Source organism: Podarcis gaigeae (genome assembly GCF_964106915.1).
Source record: "Podarcis gaigeae genome assembly, chromosome: 10".
In the NCBI taxonomy this organism is placed as follows: domain Eukaryota; kingdom Metazoa; phylum Chordata; class Lepidosauria; order Squamata; family Lacertidae; genus Podarcis; species Podarcis gaigeae.
The window spans coordinates 38,757,708-38,774,820 of NC_139686.1; the positions used below are offsets into that span (position 1 = coordinate 38,757,708).

The 17,113-nt window shown below is 37.5% G+C and overlaps 1 protein-coding gene across 5 annotated transcripts in view; it reads right to left on the minus strand.

Annotated features, from left to right (window-relative positions):
* Positions 1-1,501: 1,501 nt before the first annotated feature.
* Positions 1,502-17,113, minus strand: part of LRRIQ1 (leucine rich repeats and IQ motif containing 1) — a 98,092-nt gene continuing 82,480 nt past the window's right edge. For 4 of the 5 annotated variants that reach the window (XM_083698905.1, XM_083698908.1, XM_083698906.1 and 1 more), the window contains exons 25-27: positions 15,186-15,246; positions 11,209-11,329; positions 1,502-1,817 (exon numbers count right to left, since the gene is read on the minus strand). In XM_083698905.1, coding sequence (XP_083555031.1) covers positions 1,684-1,817; positions 11,209-11,329; positions 15,186-15,246 — 316 coding nt within the window. In that variant the 3' untranslated portion in view covers positions 1,502-1,683. Of the gene's footprint in view, positions 1,818-11,208; positions 11,330-15,185; positions 15,247-17,113 lie in introns of those variants that run through there. The other variant, XR_014555326.1, reaches the window with a different exon arrangement.

Sequence of the window (17,113 nt, forward strand, 5' to 3'; positions counted from 1 at the left end):
TGGTGTGGATGTGACAAGTCACACACCGTTAATGGGAAACTTTTCAGAGTAGAAATGGCATTCTTCCTGAACAGAATTCCACTGCTGAGATTTTAACCTGGACAGCTCAATTCTGAAATGTCTTAAAATGAGAATACTTGGATATCAGTGAATTTACAGCTAGCAACTTTGCACAACTGATTTTCACTGTACTTTATTTCCAAGTGAGTGTGCTTAGGGTTTTGGACTGCATCTTCTTAAATCCAAGTGTTGGGCAGGTAAGCCTGAAAACTGAAACCATCTGTTTAGCAGCATTTTCATTTAAAAAAATGAATTATGACATGAGACATTAAAATACAGATTGTAATTCAATACCCAAATCTTTGTGTGCAGTAAATAGCTGGAAAGACGAATGTGCAATTTTCTATTTATCGCAAATCCAGCCATAAAATATATTAGAGGTCCATACTGCTTTGGTTTTCCCTACAGTGGTCTTAGACAAAGAGAAACATTTCCAAACCATATTAACTTGAAGACATTAATGAAAACAGACAACATGATAGGAACTTTACTGTGTCAGGGAATGTATAATATATTCTAAACACAGCCACAATATACTAATACATCTTTATTATTATTATTATTATTGACTGAAGCCTTGAGTTCTGTCTTAGCTTTTCTACTTCAACAGTATTTCTGAGTGGGTCAAGGCTCCAGTGGGATATAATGACACCAAAGTAAATAGAAGAGTTTAAAACCAAAGAATTGTTTCTCCAGATTCTGTCAGCAATTTGTACCACGCTAACTGAAACATTGCTTCAGTAAGAAAAGCATACATGCATTGAAGTAATGCAAACAACATTAGTATCAGTGGCATGGAAGGGACGGACCCATCATGAGGCTACAAAAGGGTAGATTCTGACGGATACTGAAGTAATAGGCTAGGACAAAATTGTTGTGTGATGTTAAAAGTTATACGGTACTTTAATTCTGGAAAATAGGGTAGCAGACCTGAAAAGTAAGAAGACTGCCAACGTACCACAAAATAATAAACATAATTTGGAATTATGAAACGGATCTTAATATCACATTACTGAATGTGCTGTGAATGTGCATTCATTCACCCCACCAGGGTGTGCAACTCTTGGGAAGGAACTGATGAATTTTTACACAAAACATATTTACATTATTAATATATTTGGAATAAGATGGACATTCCACATTTTACTTTTTAACAGATACATATTCCAATCTACAAAGCAGAGAGGCAAAATACCTAGATTTGGGCCAATTTGATTTTGATTTGTTTTGCTTGATTGAGAGGTACAGGAAACGAGTTTAAACACATGTACTTAAATCCAACTGTGGATCAGGCTATCTCAGTCACATACCACTGCACAATCACAAACCATTATTGTACGTATACATCCATTTCTTCACCGGATCACACCAGCCACTTTATAATAATTCCATACATGCTTTTAAACCATACTGCAAAAATAAATTTCAGATACAAATACTGTAATTTCTCTGATATTTATAAAAGAACTTAGCCGAAGAAGAAGAAGAAGAAAAGGTGGGAAATCATGCAGCGTAAAATAAAACACAGCATACATGGAGCTGAGGAACTTTCCAGCTGCAGAATCCAAAAAGAATGGCAATGCTCAGGCTCACCATATGTTTTAAATGCTGAAGGTCCAATGACTATTTCAAAACTTTTGCCTTCTTTTTGCCACTTCCCCATCCACCGCTGAGCTGAACTGGATGGTCTCGAAATGATATCCGCTCTTTATGCGAGGGCCCCAGAGGTGATCTTTCAGGCACAGGTGCCTCCTTTTCTACACAAGAAGAAATTGCTATTAAAATGCTGTTGCTCAAGTCATCTTTAATAATAATAATAATAACAAAACAGCAGCCTCTCATCATGCCTAATTTTGTTACTTAGTTCCTAATTCAAAAAGTTTTAGCAGAAAATCTAAGCTACTTTAAAGCCATTAACTGATTAAAAACTTTGATCTCAATGGCAATTTGTGGATATTTAATATGTGTGTGAGAGCACACACATGTGTTTCTTTTGAATAAATGCAGATAAAACATTCATTGGCCGGGAAATCACACTAACCACATTGGCGGAAATAAGAGATGTGCAGAGTGACAACAATGTGATCAGCACTGAATACTATTTCACAAGGGAATGCCTCTGATTAAGCATATACATTTTAAACACATAGTTAACACATTCACAAATTGCATTGATAATTCATTCACATTTACATGCTATCTCGCAACTGAGATTTGTAAAAAGAATGGGCAGGAACAGTATTTTAGGTATACTGGAATCAAAATGAAAAAATCCAGACATATAATTTACATATTCATTGTTTCCTTTTTGTGTCCAATTATTTCTTCATCATTTGCACATACCGTATTTCATGAACACATAAGTGGCACAGAGATATCATTTTTATGGATTCTGGCATTTTTTAACCACATGAAGAAAATTCCAGATGATTTATAGGGCCAACGGGTTACTATTTTAATTTCTCAGCCCAACATACGCTAGCCAGATTTCCACCAAGGCAAAGACAGAGGAAGTCACCATTTACTCCGCTGAATAAGAAATGGGGAAAGCTGACCTAAATATTGAATTTTTATTCAAATCTTAAGTCTTCAATGGTAACTATGTAGCTGTCAATAACACCTTCAGAAATTTCTGAGCACTACGTAGGGCTCCAATCAGCCTCAAACAGGAGCCATATAGCACTCTCTGGGGCTTGTCAGATGTAGTTTTATCACTTCCCTCCACTATACAATATAGTGATCATGGTAATGGGTTCAGGATGAGGGCTGGCTGCCCATCCTGAATCTGAGTGCTTCATTGCTCTATAACTGCTACTGTCGGTGGTTGAATATAGCACTGCATGTGTGTGTGTGTTGCTTGCCACAAAATGTTCCTGGCCTCCAGGGTAACCTTAGCTTAATTTGACTAATTCCTCCAGCCTCTTCTTCCATTTTCATCTGCTTCAACTGATACCTTCGTCATTCCACAGTCCATCTGCCCACAATCACACTGTGATAATGTGCATTCTGTGCGGGATGCAGGTACATTTTTGGGGTGCTGCACACACATATCGTTCCTGTCTTGCACCATTCATATATATAAGGCTCATCCTGCTGGAACGGTTATAATCCATTTTGTACCGAGAATGAACTTCTCAAGTGCTTTCTGTCTCCCTGTGTACACAGAGAGTGCTTTTTCATGTCATCTTCTATTGGGGTGGACTTTCTGACATTGCAAGGCCTGTGCCAATTCACATTTTCCAGTCTAGCTACATGCACTAGGAAAAGCAGGGAACAGACCATGGGTATAACCTCAGATTTGTATTGATTTAGATTGATGGGGCAGGGCAGCTGCCCCCTTGCCCTCCCTTGGCTACACCCATGGAACAGACTGTATATTGATAAATCAGTACATCAGTTTCTGTAGTCTCTTTTTAGGGACAGCTAGCATTTTGAATGACCAAAAATAATTTCAAAAAAGTACTATGGAACAACATGTGCTCAGCTGCAGTGTGGCATTACATCATTTCTGCCCACAGCCAGGAGGCATGGGGACACAAATTTAGGGGAGTGGATAACACCAATGTGTTGGTGTACATGTACTGGTTGGTATACATACCCACCTGTGTGTACAGACAACATGGACAGTGGTGGCTGCTTTGCCTAGTATTATAATGATGTGAAGAGGTGTACAATTAAAAAGCACTATCTACAAAAGTGCTTCACACTGTGAACATAGCCTAATTGTGCATTTCACACAGCGTCCCCAGTTTCTGCTTCGTGCAGACATTCAGCACTTCCCAAAATGGAAATGAGAGTGCACATTGAAAACAATGCAGAAATGAGTCATTATAGTTGTGATTAAGTTGTACTGCGCCCTGCCCCCAAAAGCAAAAGACAGGAATTTCTGTCTTTCATTTTTAATGTGAGCCCAAAATTCCCTCTCCAGGCAATTAGAAGTCTTGCTCATATTTTTCTCATCACTATTCTTTCGACATTCTACAGGTCATGGAAGCTCACAGGCTCCCCCCTTTTTTATACAAAAACCTTTCACATAAACTTTTGCATACCTAATTAACAAGTATGTGAAGACCAGAATCATGGGTTGTATCCAAGTAAGTCCAACTCAGAGTAGAGCCATAAAAATTAATGTCTGGTCATGCCCATCATTCTTAGTGAGTCTATGTTGGATATAGCCACTTGCTTTTAGGTGGTCTCATTATGCTTTCAAACAGACACTTGCCTACTTAGGTTCACTATTAGAAGGAATGTGTAATTTTAATGTAATTCCACATATTAAATTAGGAAAATATGCATCTTTACATTTGAGTACACACCAACTGGTGCCAACTTCAGTTCCTTGAGATGCATAAGTCTTTTGCAAGTATATTTCACAGTATGAGTTTTGTTTATACATTTGCAGTGTATACAACACGGCTACTAAATGTGGATATGGCCTCTAGATGGATGTGTTTATAGTCAAAATCATCCAAAACCTCTGATATGGCTTTGTCCGATAAATGAAGGTAATTCAATGACTTTAAAAATATTAAGAAGAGCTGTTTGGATCAGTCCAGGGGTTTTCAACCAGTGTGCCATGGCACCCTGGGGTGCTTTGAATGATGGTCAGGGGTGCTGTGGGCAACACTGGTCTCTGTCCCTCTTTCCTTCCCTCCCTCCTCTGATGCCCTCTCACATCTCTGCCTCCCAAAGGCTTGCATGGATGGTTGTTATAGCAGCCCTGGCTACAAGCTTCCCAGGTGAATGGTGTCTCTGGGGCTGGCCAGGGGGTGCTTCCCAGGCCCCTGTGGGGCAGCGTGAAAAGGAATTGGTTCATTCCCCCCCCCAGTATAGTCTGGCTGCCCTCAAGGTCTGAGGGACAGTGGACCGGCCCCCTGCTGAGAAAGTTTGCTGACCCCTGGTGTAAACTCTATAACCCTGCTTCTTTAGCAGCTTTCACAAGAACTTATACCAATTACAAGAAGTTGCACTTAAGATTAGAACAGAAGTATTAAGGAAAAAAATAAATGTGGTTCATCTTATGTGACTGAGTTGCATCTAGACATTTCCCTATGTGAGTGGAAGGATTCATAGAATCATAGAGTTGGAAGAGACCACAAGGGCCATCGAGTCCAACCCCCTGCCAAGCAGGAAACACCATCAGAGCACTCCTGACATATGGTTGTCAAGCCTCTGCTTAAAGACCTCCAAAGAAGGAGACTCCACCACACTCCTTGGCAGCAAATTCCACTGTCGAACAGCTCTTACTGTCAGGAAGTTCTTCCTAATGTTTAGGTGGAATCTTCTTTCTTGTAGTTTGGATCCATTGCTCCGTGTCCGCTTCTCTGGAGCAGCAGAAAGGATTCCTTCTTGTACAAATGATACTCTAATCCAGTGGATGCTTCCACTCACCGGATGCTCCTGCAGGAGCCAATTTTTGCTGATCTCTTCCTTGCTGCAGCCCCTGTGCCACTGTCTACACTGTTCCAGAGTCCCCCCACCCCATCACTATGGAGCAGAGGGCTGAAGAAGTAAGAAGGAATTGCTGAAAACTGTCTCCTCCCCTTTCACCCTCGGAAGCCCCCAATTAGTGAGACTCTTCTTCAGGCAAGCCTGGATTCAACCCATGCTGTTTGGTTAATCAGAAATAACTCTGGACTTATAGTGAACTTTCCCCATTAAAATTATAAGAACCAGATAAGGAACTCTAGTCTAAGAGCAACACTGATGTTAATCCAGTTATGCCTTTGGTGAGGTTTCTAATTAAGCCAAGTGAGAAAGCAACATTATTGAGTTTGTCTGCTTCCTTAACTGGAGGCGTAACTTTAAGCTTGGAAAATTGTGGTGAGGAAAAGGTAGGTGGGAGGAACAGCATTAGAGTTTTTGAAACTGTAATTTTCTTGTGAAAGAGTCGGTCCCTCATTTTGTGTTTAGACTGAAGAAAGTGCTCAGGGCTATTGTTTTGGTATGACTTCCTTGATCCAATAATTGTCATTATAAGTTGTTGCCTCTTATAAATTTTATGAGGGTATGAACTATTTCTTTGTCTATCTTTATGAAATCTATTTTCTTATCTTCCTTACTTCCTACCCAGCCTTTGTATCTCTGAGTCTGTTTTCATTTATAAAAATATTGTTCTGAAGTGGTTTGGCACTTCAAGAGATTTGGTGAAAAGTGTTACAAGACTACTACTTAAATAGCAATAGGATGCAATCTATCCTGAGCATCTCTTTCAAAAAGATCATGGAAATGAATGCGAATTGTGCAAGAGTGCAACTGTGCTCTAAGCTTCCTTTCATTCTAATATGGCTTGGGTAAGAACAACAACAACAAAAGGAATCCTGCTGGGCTGTATCTAAAACTTTGTATTAGGGACTTGAGCTTCAAAATGTGATTTTCATTTGATAAATAAAATAAAATGTTTACTTTTATTTAATAATGTTATGAGCATTATCTTTCCTAAAAGATACCCACCAATCTGCTTATTTATTTCATAAACTGTATCCTCAGTAAAGGAACCTGTATTATTAAATTTGATGTTAACAGCCACAGTGTATCCTGTAGCTTCACAATCCCACACAGAACTACATGGAGAAGTGCAAGTGTGACTTGTAACATAATGTTGCAGCCTGGGATGCTCCTGTTCAGGTTTCAGACAGACATTCCTCCATTCCCCTTATACCCTGGTTTTCTGTGCCCTTACTCCACCCATCAGCTAGTGCTGTGTGCCCACTAAACACCAGTAGTCACTGGGCTTCATTTTGGCATCTTTTAAGGATTTTGCTCCCCTCCCTATGGTGTTATTTTGGCTACATAAGTTCCAGCATTTGAAAAACAGATTTCACTGTATGTATATATGATGTGGCATTGCCTCTCATAACTTCAGCAGCGTTATTCAGGTGCTGGATAATTTCTTATTGCATTGCTTTTATAAATATATTTTTGATGGAGAAGAAAGAGGACATTCTTAAGTGGACAGTTATGGCTTCTGGAATCATTGCCTTATTCCTTTCTGCCATTTAGAAAATGTATGTTGTGTACCAAGCATAATATGGGTGTAAGTAGGTATAGCAAGAGAATAATGATTTCTAGTGATCTTTATTTTCCTATCTGATACATCATTGTTAACAGAAAGTCGGGGAACTCTGGGAAAAACCAATCTGTAAATTCTCCTGTGTGAACTCCATAGAAACACACAATAATTTTGCCGCAGCAAAGCCATATCACTACTTCATCAAACAGCAATCTTAAGTGCCGATGTCTATGTAGCTTAACTGGGCCACTGGAAAACAAAGAGAGATACCAACATTCTTGGTGTAGCACTGAGGTTTGCAGGGATGAAAAATAGAAGAAAAAACCCTCTGTAGGGAAAAACTCCAAAATAGCCTAATAATATATAAGATTCACAATTGATGGGGTGGGAAAAAGGAAAGTGGAATATAGTACCCAGGAATAAGGAAAGACTGGCTGGCTTGGACTCTGAACACTTCACACTATAACATTCTGTTACAAATCTTAACTTGCTGCATGGCTCCTAGCTAAGTTTACAGTACCAAACATATTGGTACTGCCCTCAACCTTCCCATCTCTAGTTTTTCTTGAGAGTTCTTCATGTAGGATAACCCTTAATTTCAAAGTCAACAAATGTGTTAGGAGGAGACAAAAGGAAACAAAAAAGAACAGAGTTCTCTGCTTATGATTGTTACCAAAAGGCCGATATTTCATTGTAATGTTTCTGAGATCACAAGCCCTGTTCTTGTCAAACTAATGCCACAACAACCACACATTCATACACAAAAGCTACTCTTTATAAAACCACAATTACAATAACAGATAAATACAGAATTGTTTTTTCCAGTTCAACCTAGTACTACATCATGTTTTGTGCATATAAACCATTACTGCCTTAATATGTTTTCACAGGAGCAGCAAGCCATAACCCTGGAAGCTGAATTCCTGGAACAGAAGCACCATGTTCTTGAAGCACCATTCCAGAAATTGCATACATGGTGGACCTAGCAAAGGTTCTGAGGCTTTTGGTGCCACATGAGGTCAATGATATTATTATCCCTTTAGCAGATCAGAAGCTTCAGGCATGGAATGTGGGAGCCTTGCATGCTCTAAGGACTCTGTTGCAGTAAGAGCAGTCAGATGCCACAGCAGAGGCCTTACAGTATAGAAAAGGGTGCCCTCAAAATGTACCCAGGCTGCTCTACATCTGTGTCATATGCATTCCCTAGAGCTGGCATGAAATAACCTGAGTCTGCTCTTGGAATACTTCTGCCTGAATTGGGAAGTCCAAGGTACAGTATTTGGGTTGGGATGGAAGCATCCTTTATAATCTATAGCACTTGGCAAACTGCATGTGTGTTTAGTATTACAATGTAAAATTTTGTGACTGTTACAATGAAAAAAGCGTTTGCTAGACACTCAGGTGATTTAAATTATTTTTACCCAGCTATTCAAAATTTCAATAATATTTTGAGACAGATTTTTAAGGTGCTTGCATGTACAAAAAACCTGCAGAATTAAATGCGTGCTGAAAAGACTTCTTAAATTTGAATAAATGCTCATTTCCCCCAGGCATTAAGTTCTCTTCTCTTTAATCTATTTTCTTTGCTAATGATTTGTTCTGTGCTCTCTCTCTCTCTCTCTCTCTCTCTCTCTCTCTCTCTCTCTCTGCCCCCCCCCCGACTAAATCCTCTATTCTTTAACAGATGTCAAAGTTGACATACAACTCTGTTTTGATAAGTAATGCAGTATAGGAAATATTTGGAACTTTTATTGGAGGGGGCAGGAAGAAAGAAAAATAGAGACTTTGCAAATCAGTGTATCGGCATACCATAAAGTCTGCTAAGACGTCATAGAATTTTCACCAGTCTATCTAGAACTGTGTGACGTATTTTATAATTTATCCAAATCCTTTACCATATTGTATTACTTAGCAGCAAATACAGCACGGTTGTGTGTGAGAGGAAATCAGCTATTTAACAACAGTGACCAGAACAAATCTTTTGCTGCAAAATGTTTACATCAGTTTGAAGTTATATGAAATAAGTAGAATTTAGCAGGTTGGAGTTGAAGTAACTGTTTTGTTATTTTTATTCTTTAAACAACGTTTCTTGGGTCTGTACTGAAATCATTTATTTAAATATTTAAATCATATGTGCATACAATGATAATTGTTGAAAGCTTTTTTAAAGATAATGTATGATCAACAACTGTAAGCTTGTTAACACGACATGTACACACACACACACAGAAATAATCACAGGGGAGGATTAGGCTGAAGGGAAGCATAGGCCTCACAATCTTTCAGTGAATGAAAAACTGAAGGATGCATCATTTATCTTTTAAAAAAGCAAATAATGGAACTCATTGAATTTCTAATCTATGCATTTCTTTCAATTCAGTTGTGCCTTTCTCCAGGTCCAAGTCAATGAATGATATTTTCAAATAGATTTACCGTACTTATTATTGTAATTATTTATTTTACCATGGTAGGAAAAATGTAAAAGTGTTGTAGTCCTTTATATTATTATGAAAAAGTGTTTCAGAGCATGACTGTTGCATGTGTTGCAATCTTACTCATGTTCATTCAGAAGCAAGCCCCACTTTGGGCTTTCCCAGAGAGTATGCAGAGGATTGCAGTCTTAGACTTTTTAGAATGTGAAATAGCCCAGACCAAAAACAAAAACAAAGGAAGTCTAGAGTTGCCATGCAAGAATTCTCTTTTGAAACCAAGAGGAGTTTCATAAAAGCATTCATCTTTGGAATCAAATTAAAAATATTAGCAAAAATCACTGGGGCATACAAACTCTTCAGTGCCAAAAGCAGCTAATTGACTCTCTAAGCCAAAATTACACTAAGCTTGAAAATTGATTCTCCAGATTCCAGACCTCAGCTTTATTCACTAATAAGTACCTTTGAAACATTATTATATCTCAATCTTATTTTTCTTATAGTTTTTAAATACTAAAATATTTCTCATTACTTTTCCTGGTAAACCACGTATTTCTACCTGTCCACCAATTCTTTATAAAAGTGCTGTTTAAATATATGTTTCTGAATAAAGGCTGCCTGGTTCTTGTACTCAACATACACTTTCATCCTAAGCATTTGTGCCAACTCCACCAGACATTTTCTATGAAGGAATCATAACATCAAGTAGTGTGATGCTATACTGGTATAGTTTTGGTATGCCCAAACTTTGCAACTTGTATGGTAGCAAAGCAATCTTAGTGTTAGACTTATTGCAGCATGTGCTTAACTGCTGTTTGTGGATTAATTGCATACTATACTCTTTTTTTGCCTTCACCTTCTGTAAAAAGAAGTACACTAAACTGTTCATGTCAAATTACTGATTTAATACTTATGGATTAAACAATTTAAAAGACAGAAGACTCTCATTTTAAATCAAAGCTGCACTACTAAAGTGAATGAAACCATGCCATTTGTCTCACTGAAAGCTACCAATGAGCAAGTGATTTCAGGATTAGGCCTTAAGCGGCAGACAAATACCCATCTTCAGGAAACATCAAAGGGTTTGGTAGGGCCTAGAGGAATAAGGAACTAAATTATAGGTTTTAGTTAAACAAAATCTCTGATGATTCTAATTTTCCACATGGTTTTATGCACACACATTATCATACACACTCTCTTTAAATCAATTTGTCAATCACTCTCCCATTCATACACATCTAGATATATATATATATATGCAGTGATATCCCCCCAAAATGTTTAGGGGTACTCTCATTTTCCTACTCATATTGAAATAGTGCCCCTCAATGAGGCCAAACTTAGATTCACAAAATGTTTAGGGGTATGCATACCTGTGTACCCCCAGAAAAAGCACTGTATGTATGTATATGTCTATACATATACACATGTATATACATATACATACATACATACATACATATTTCTCGCTCTGGATATGCCAGATACACACACACATTTAAGTAGTTCTATGGTATCTATATGCATACACTAACATTTCAATATATCTACAGGCATACATTTTATATTCACATAAAATTTCAAAATAAGGGCAGAAGTAGAGACTAAACCCCCACTGTCCTGCTAAGATTGTGTCATTGGATGCTAAGCCCTGTCAGGTGATTCAAGCTTTATCTAGCTGATTATTAAAAGGAAAGCACAACTTACTTGAAGGTCCTGCAGAGTGTCTGTGTGGCTGATTATTTTTTTCTTTGTTCTGAGTCAAAGTACTTCCACTGGTCATGGAAACAAGCTCTAAATCCGTGTCTTCTCTCCTTACAGGGCTTGTCTGGAAGCAGTGAAAGAGAATGTACACAATCAAGAAACAAAATATGACATTTTCTGAATGCAGCTCACATTACTCTCAAATAAACAAGCCGGCTCTGTCAAACAATCTTCTTCAGAATGATCCCACAATCCTTTATTGCTGCCCAGTCTGAACAAATGCACTATGTCAAAGCATTTTTGTAAATAGGAGGCGATCTTAAAATTGTGGTTTGTGATCAGAATCAGTGCAGCAACAAAAGACAACATTTTAGTACAGTAATTTTGAAGAAAATAAATCTTGCAGACAACTGATGAAACCTTAAACAGCTTAAGATCATTTACTGAGCAGTCTATAATTTAAAGTCAGAGTTGAAAGCCAGAAATGTTATATTTGATTATTTTTTTGCCATATTTGTGCTTAATCCAGAGCAAGTATCAGTTCTATCAATCAAACACTGAGTGAGTAATTTCATCTTTGCTACCTAACTAAACCTTCAGAAGAGTTTTTATGTACAGCTTGCATAAGATAATTATATTAAAATGTAACATATTGATGGATTTAAAAGAATAGAACAGAAAAAAGTTCTTTCATGTCAGTATGTTTTTAGATTTAGAATGGAGATTGAGTAGAGAAATTAATTCAATGGTTTCAGCAATGCACATATCTGTACATTACAAATACTGGTCTTTCAACCATAAATCCTAGTAAGTAAGACTATTTATGTTTAGATTTATTTCCATGTAAGGATCACAGCCTATGAAACTGAAATGTACATACGAATTTAATTTTGCCGAGTTTAAAAATGTGTTATTTGTGAATGCAATGCTGTATTTAAGGTTTAAAACATAAATAAAATTACAATTCATAAATGTACTAACATTTTTAGTGAAATTAGTTGGTGCATATGCAAGAAAGTTAAAATACACTTACATCTCATTGAGGGAGGACCTAAGAATACAGTACAGTCTTTATCTCTCAATTATTTCAATGGACTAAGTGCTCTCAGCTTCTGAAGTGTATCTGTAATGACTGTGGTGATTCCAAGATCTTGGCAGAACAAATTAATGCAGTCGTTCAGTGTTTGTCCACTCTTATAGACTGGAGTAGACTTCAGGTTTCTTGGATCTAGTTTGGTTTTGGTTTTTAATAGAACCCCAAGACCTACAAACTGGAACCATGTGCAGAAGACAGTTGGAATTAAAGAAGAGGGAGCCTCTGAGCACACTCTGAGCCTATGAACTCATGGACACATTTCAGCAGCCTAATTTAGCTAGAAAAAAGTAATTATGTTGCTGTTGTTCCTAACAAAAATAGGAGACCCTTGCTGATCAACTATTAATTGCCAGAAATCTAACTGCCAGTTGACCCTGATCTAAGTTTTCCCAATCTGTTAGACAAACATCTGTTTTATCCACTTCATCTGCGATAGTCTTGCCCCCTTTTGGAGAAGAGAGGTTTTGCCATGCTGATCCATGCTTTTGTAATCTCTAAAATGTATTGCTGAAGTGTGCTTCATTGAAGGCTGTCCATGAACATAGACCAGAAGCTTCAACTAGTGCAGAATTCTGTTGCCCATCTCTTGGAAGAAGCTTACATTTGGGAATATATTCATCCTACTTTGCAAAGAGTAGACACCTTCTGGACTTAATTTAAGGTGGCTCTTTTAAAATCCCTTTATAGTCTGGGACCTACAGGTTTCTTAAAGGGATTAGCTAGATTAGCTGAGTTACTGCCCTAGCTATGCAAGGCTGTTCCTACTCCATGTGCACACATGTGAGGTGAAGACATACTTTTATCTTAATGATTTTGAGGCTGTAGAACAGGAGTCACCAACCTTTTTGAACCAGTGGGAAAATCTGGAATTTTGAGAAAGTGCCGTGGGCACCACTCACAAAATGGCTGCTATGAGGGTGTATAGGAGAGGCCAAGATAGTGCAGACAGGGAATGAGCAGAAAGAGAAAATACTTTCTCAATTATTGCGGATTTTTGAGAAAATATTTCATTGTACCACATGAGGTCCTGGTGGGCATATTGTTGGCCATGGATGCCATGCTGATGAACCCAAGAACAACCTATCTGATGAGATACTTTGGCCTTGTGTCCTATTTATTTATTTAATTTGCAACATTTACATCCTGTCTTTCTTACATGGACCTCAAAGTAGGATACTTTAGTCCTCATCACAACTATGACTTGCCCAAGGTCATTAAGCGAGGTTTATGGCATAATAGGGTTTGAAATCTGAGTTCTCCCAGTCCTAGCACTAAAACATACCTCTGGCAGAATGCTTATGGCCACAAAGTGGACACTGTGGTGCTGCGTTCCTGCTGCTGCAGAGTCTACTGTACTGATTGTTATTTAAAACACTTATTGCTGGTTTTTATTCTTTTATTCTGCTGGGACGCATCTCAAGTTTTCAATAAATGTTTTGAAATTAATATATTCATGAAGCAGAAGCTACCAATTAACATGCCTGGCTGTATCAAACAGGTCTTGATCTCTTTGTGGGCTTATACAAAAAAGTAATCTGGGTTACTAGTCATTCAGACTGGGGGTAAAATTCATTCCTCAAACATAATTCAGAGATAAATCTGTATTATACTGTGAACAAAGCCCACCCACATATTTTGTTAGTGTATTATGTTGTTCGTCAGAGGGGATGTAGCATACATCTGAGTAAAGTCAGTTTGCTATTCATACACAAGTAATTATTTTTGAGTGGTACTCTGCTGTTCACACAACTGGATTCAGCACCCACCCTAATACAGTGGTACCTCAGGTTAAGTACTTAATTCGTCCCGGAGGTCCGTTCTTAACCTGAAAGTGTTCTTAACCTGAAGCACCACTTTAGCTAATAGGGCCTCCTGCTGCGCCGCCGGAGCCCAATTTCTGTTCTCATCCTGAAGCAAAGTTCTTAACCTGAAGCACTATTTCTGGGTTAGCGGAGTGTGTAACCTGAAGCGTATCTAACCTGAAGCGTATGTAACCTGAGGTACCACTGTACATTGTCTATTCTCCCTGCACCTCGAAATCTGAGGTACTGCTGAAAGTCAATGTGCAATTGAACAAGTGGAACAAGGGCTCACAACTCACATTTATTTCTAAACAGCCCTTTACCTATATAGATCACAGGCTGGTTTACAAAGCAATCACGTAAAATATAATAAAAAACTAAAACCGCAGCTAAAACATTTTCCCCAATAGAATACTTCCAGTAATTTAGTAAGAACCTGAATGTTCATGCCAGTCAGACACTCTCCCTTATCTTCAAAAAGTCTTAATGAATAAATTAAGCTGGTGCCAAAAAATAGTTGTTGATCCCTGCTGAGCATTGCAGAGGTGCTCCTTTAAGTATTTGTGTTCCTGGTCATTCTGGGCTTTTGAAAGCAACACCCTACGTTGCACTCGGCAGCTTATCAAAAGCCAGTGCAGTTCCTGGCGGACTGGTAATGACACATGCAAGGGGATAACCCACAATTGAGGGACAGATGGCAAATGCAAAGGCCTTATGAATTATGTATATATGCAGATTTGATTTTACACAGCTGTAGCATTCAAAGAAAGGTCTCACCCTGATCTCAGAAGCATTTATAGGCCAATCATATGCATATTTACCCATAAGTAAGTCACATTGTGTTCAGTGGGGCTCACTGCCAGTTAAGAATGCACGGGATTGCAATTGTTATCATTTTTTAATGTTGTACACTGAGTTAATGTTGTGTCCTGAGATCTTTTGATAAAGGGTGGCATATAAATTTAATAATAATAATAATAATAATAATAATAATAATAATATAAATAAAAATGTCCAGATTTTTTAAAAACCAGTTACCATGGTAAAAACAAAACAAAACAAAACAAAACAAAACATCTTACCACATGTTGAACTCTTCCTCCCTTGATAACTTCTGGATCTATCTCAGGTAAGAAATGTTTGCTATACAGTGAATGGAAAATGACAAATATGTCAGTAACAGAATAAAATGTATCAGAATACTAAAGCTAGTATCCAATGAACTATTTCAATTGCTCTAAGGGCTTTGGTATACCAAGTGAGCTGTTTGCCTTATCTTTGAGCAACAAATTTAAACCACACAACACACTACTTCCTCCCGGTCTTCTCCTTGTTTCAAAAGTGATTTCCTAGGCATGTCAAGTGGGGTCTTGTATGACAAACCTAAAGCTTGCTTGGGCACACATAAATATCACTATTAAACAATTTATGGAGAGCATTTTACAATTGTCTCATGGCAATGTATGAATACCATAAACACAGCTAAAGGTATTTTAATAGTATAAGCCCTCCAACTAAATATCGGTTTGAGAACAATACAAAACAAACGCTTAAGGCAATTACTAGGTCCTGTCCTTAAGTGTACATATTTACCTGTTGGCAAGTTTCACTGTAATCAATAGGACTTCTGGATAAACATATCTTTCCAACTCTACAATTCCATGATTCTATGATAGTTAGCATTGGGCTGTATGACACCTACTGCTTAGAAACTGCAGGTCGTCAAATGTTTAGCTAAATATCATTAAGAATTTTGGCTCTTATTTTCAGTGGGTTTAAGGAATATTATTTTTAACAATCTGGCTCAAACAGATAAGGAAGTCATTCATTGCCAGAAAGTTTAAGATAAAATTCTCAAAATGCAAGTTCTTTAATAGCTAGAAATTTATCGAATTTACTAGTGTATTGAAGGAGTATAAATTACACCTATCATTATTCAATCTTATTCAAGCAGTCTATTATATAGCAGTAATCTTGGTTTTGGTTAGATAAGTCTATCAGTTATTTGACCACGTGGCTTCTGATTCCTTTCCAGTTGATGTTTTGCCATCAAGTTGAGGGTAAGTAGGATCAGTCATAATACCTAAATTATCCTAACAAATGCTATTACCATTAATGTGCCACACACATTTACAGAAGTGATTTAATATGATTTAGACTGCAACAGTATACCTACTTATCTGGAAACAAGCCCAATTGAACTCTATGGCTTACTTCTGAGTAGGCATATATAGGAGTGTGTTGTTAGAAACAACTGAGATTGCATAAATGACATTTGACCTTAATTCTAAAAAAACTATTGTATTTATCTTCTCTAAATGCTTTTATGAAAATTAAAACCAGGGAATAAAATAAAAACTAAATTGTAATATCTGGGCCCCTCTGCTAACTTACAGAGCTCAAGATTAAAAATACTATAGTTTATGGTTTTATCTTTTCACCTGGTTTTAAAAAAAACACATATTTTTCAAGGTTAAGTATGGTACTCCTGTATATAAAAAACCTCATCATTATATAAAATATTGTTTAAAAGGTTAAACAACTTCTATCTTTTTCTGAAGAATATCATGAGAGCCTGGATAGTTCCGTTGGTTGGAGAGTGGTGCTGATAACACCAAGGTTGCAGGTTTGATTCCTGTTTGGGACAGCTGCATATTCCTGCATTGCAGGGGGTTGGACTAGATGATCCTCAGGGTCCCTTCCAACTCTACAATTCTGTGATTCTATGATTACTTGAGGATTGTTGCTTTAAATAATATTCAATATAAGTGAAATTCATTTCTAACATGTTATAACATTGTCTGGCATCTCAGTCCTAAACATAATTAATTGAAATATACTATCTTGTTCCAAATAAGAGTATTTTGGGGAGTATCTGTTGTCACTGACTTCCACCTGATATGGTTACCATTGCTGTTAGGTAAGCAGCTGCTCACAATGTTTAATTCAATTTGGCATGGGATTGGCAGATAGCGCCCTACAAAATCATGCCATTAACATCCCTACTGAG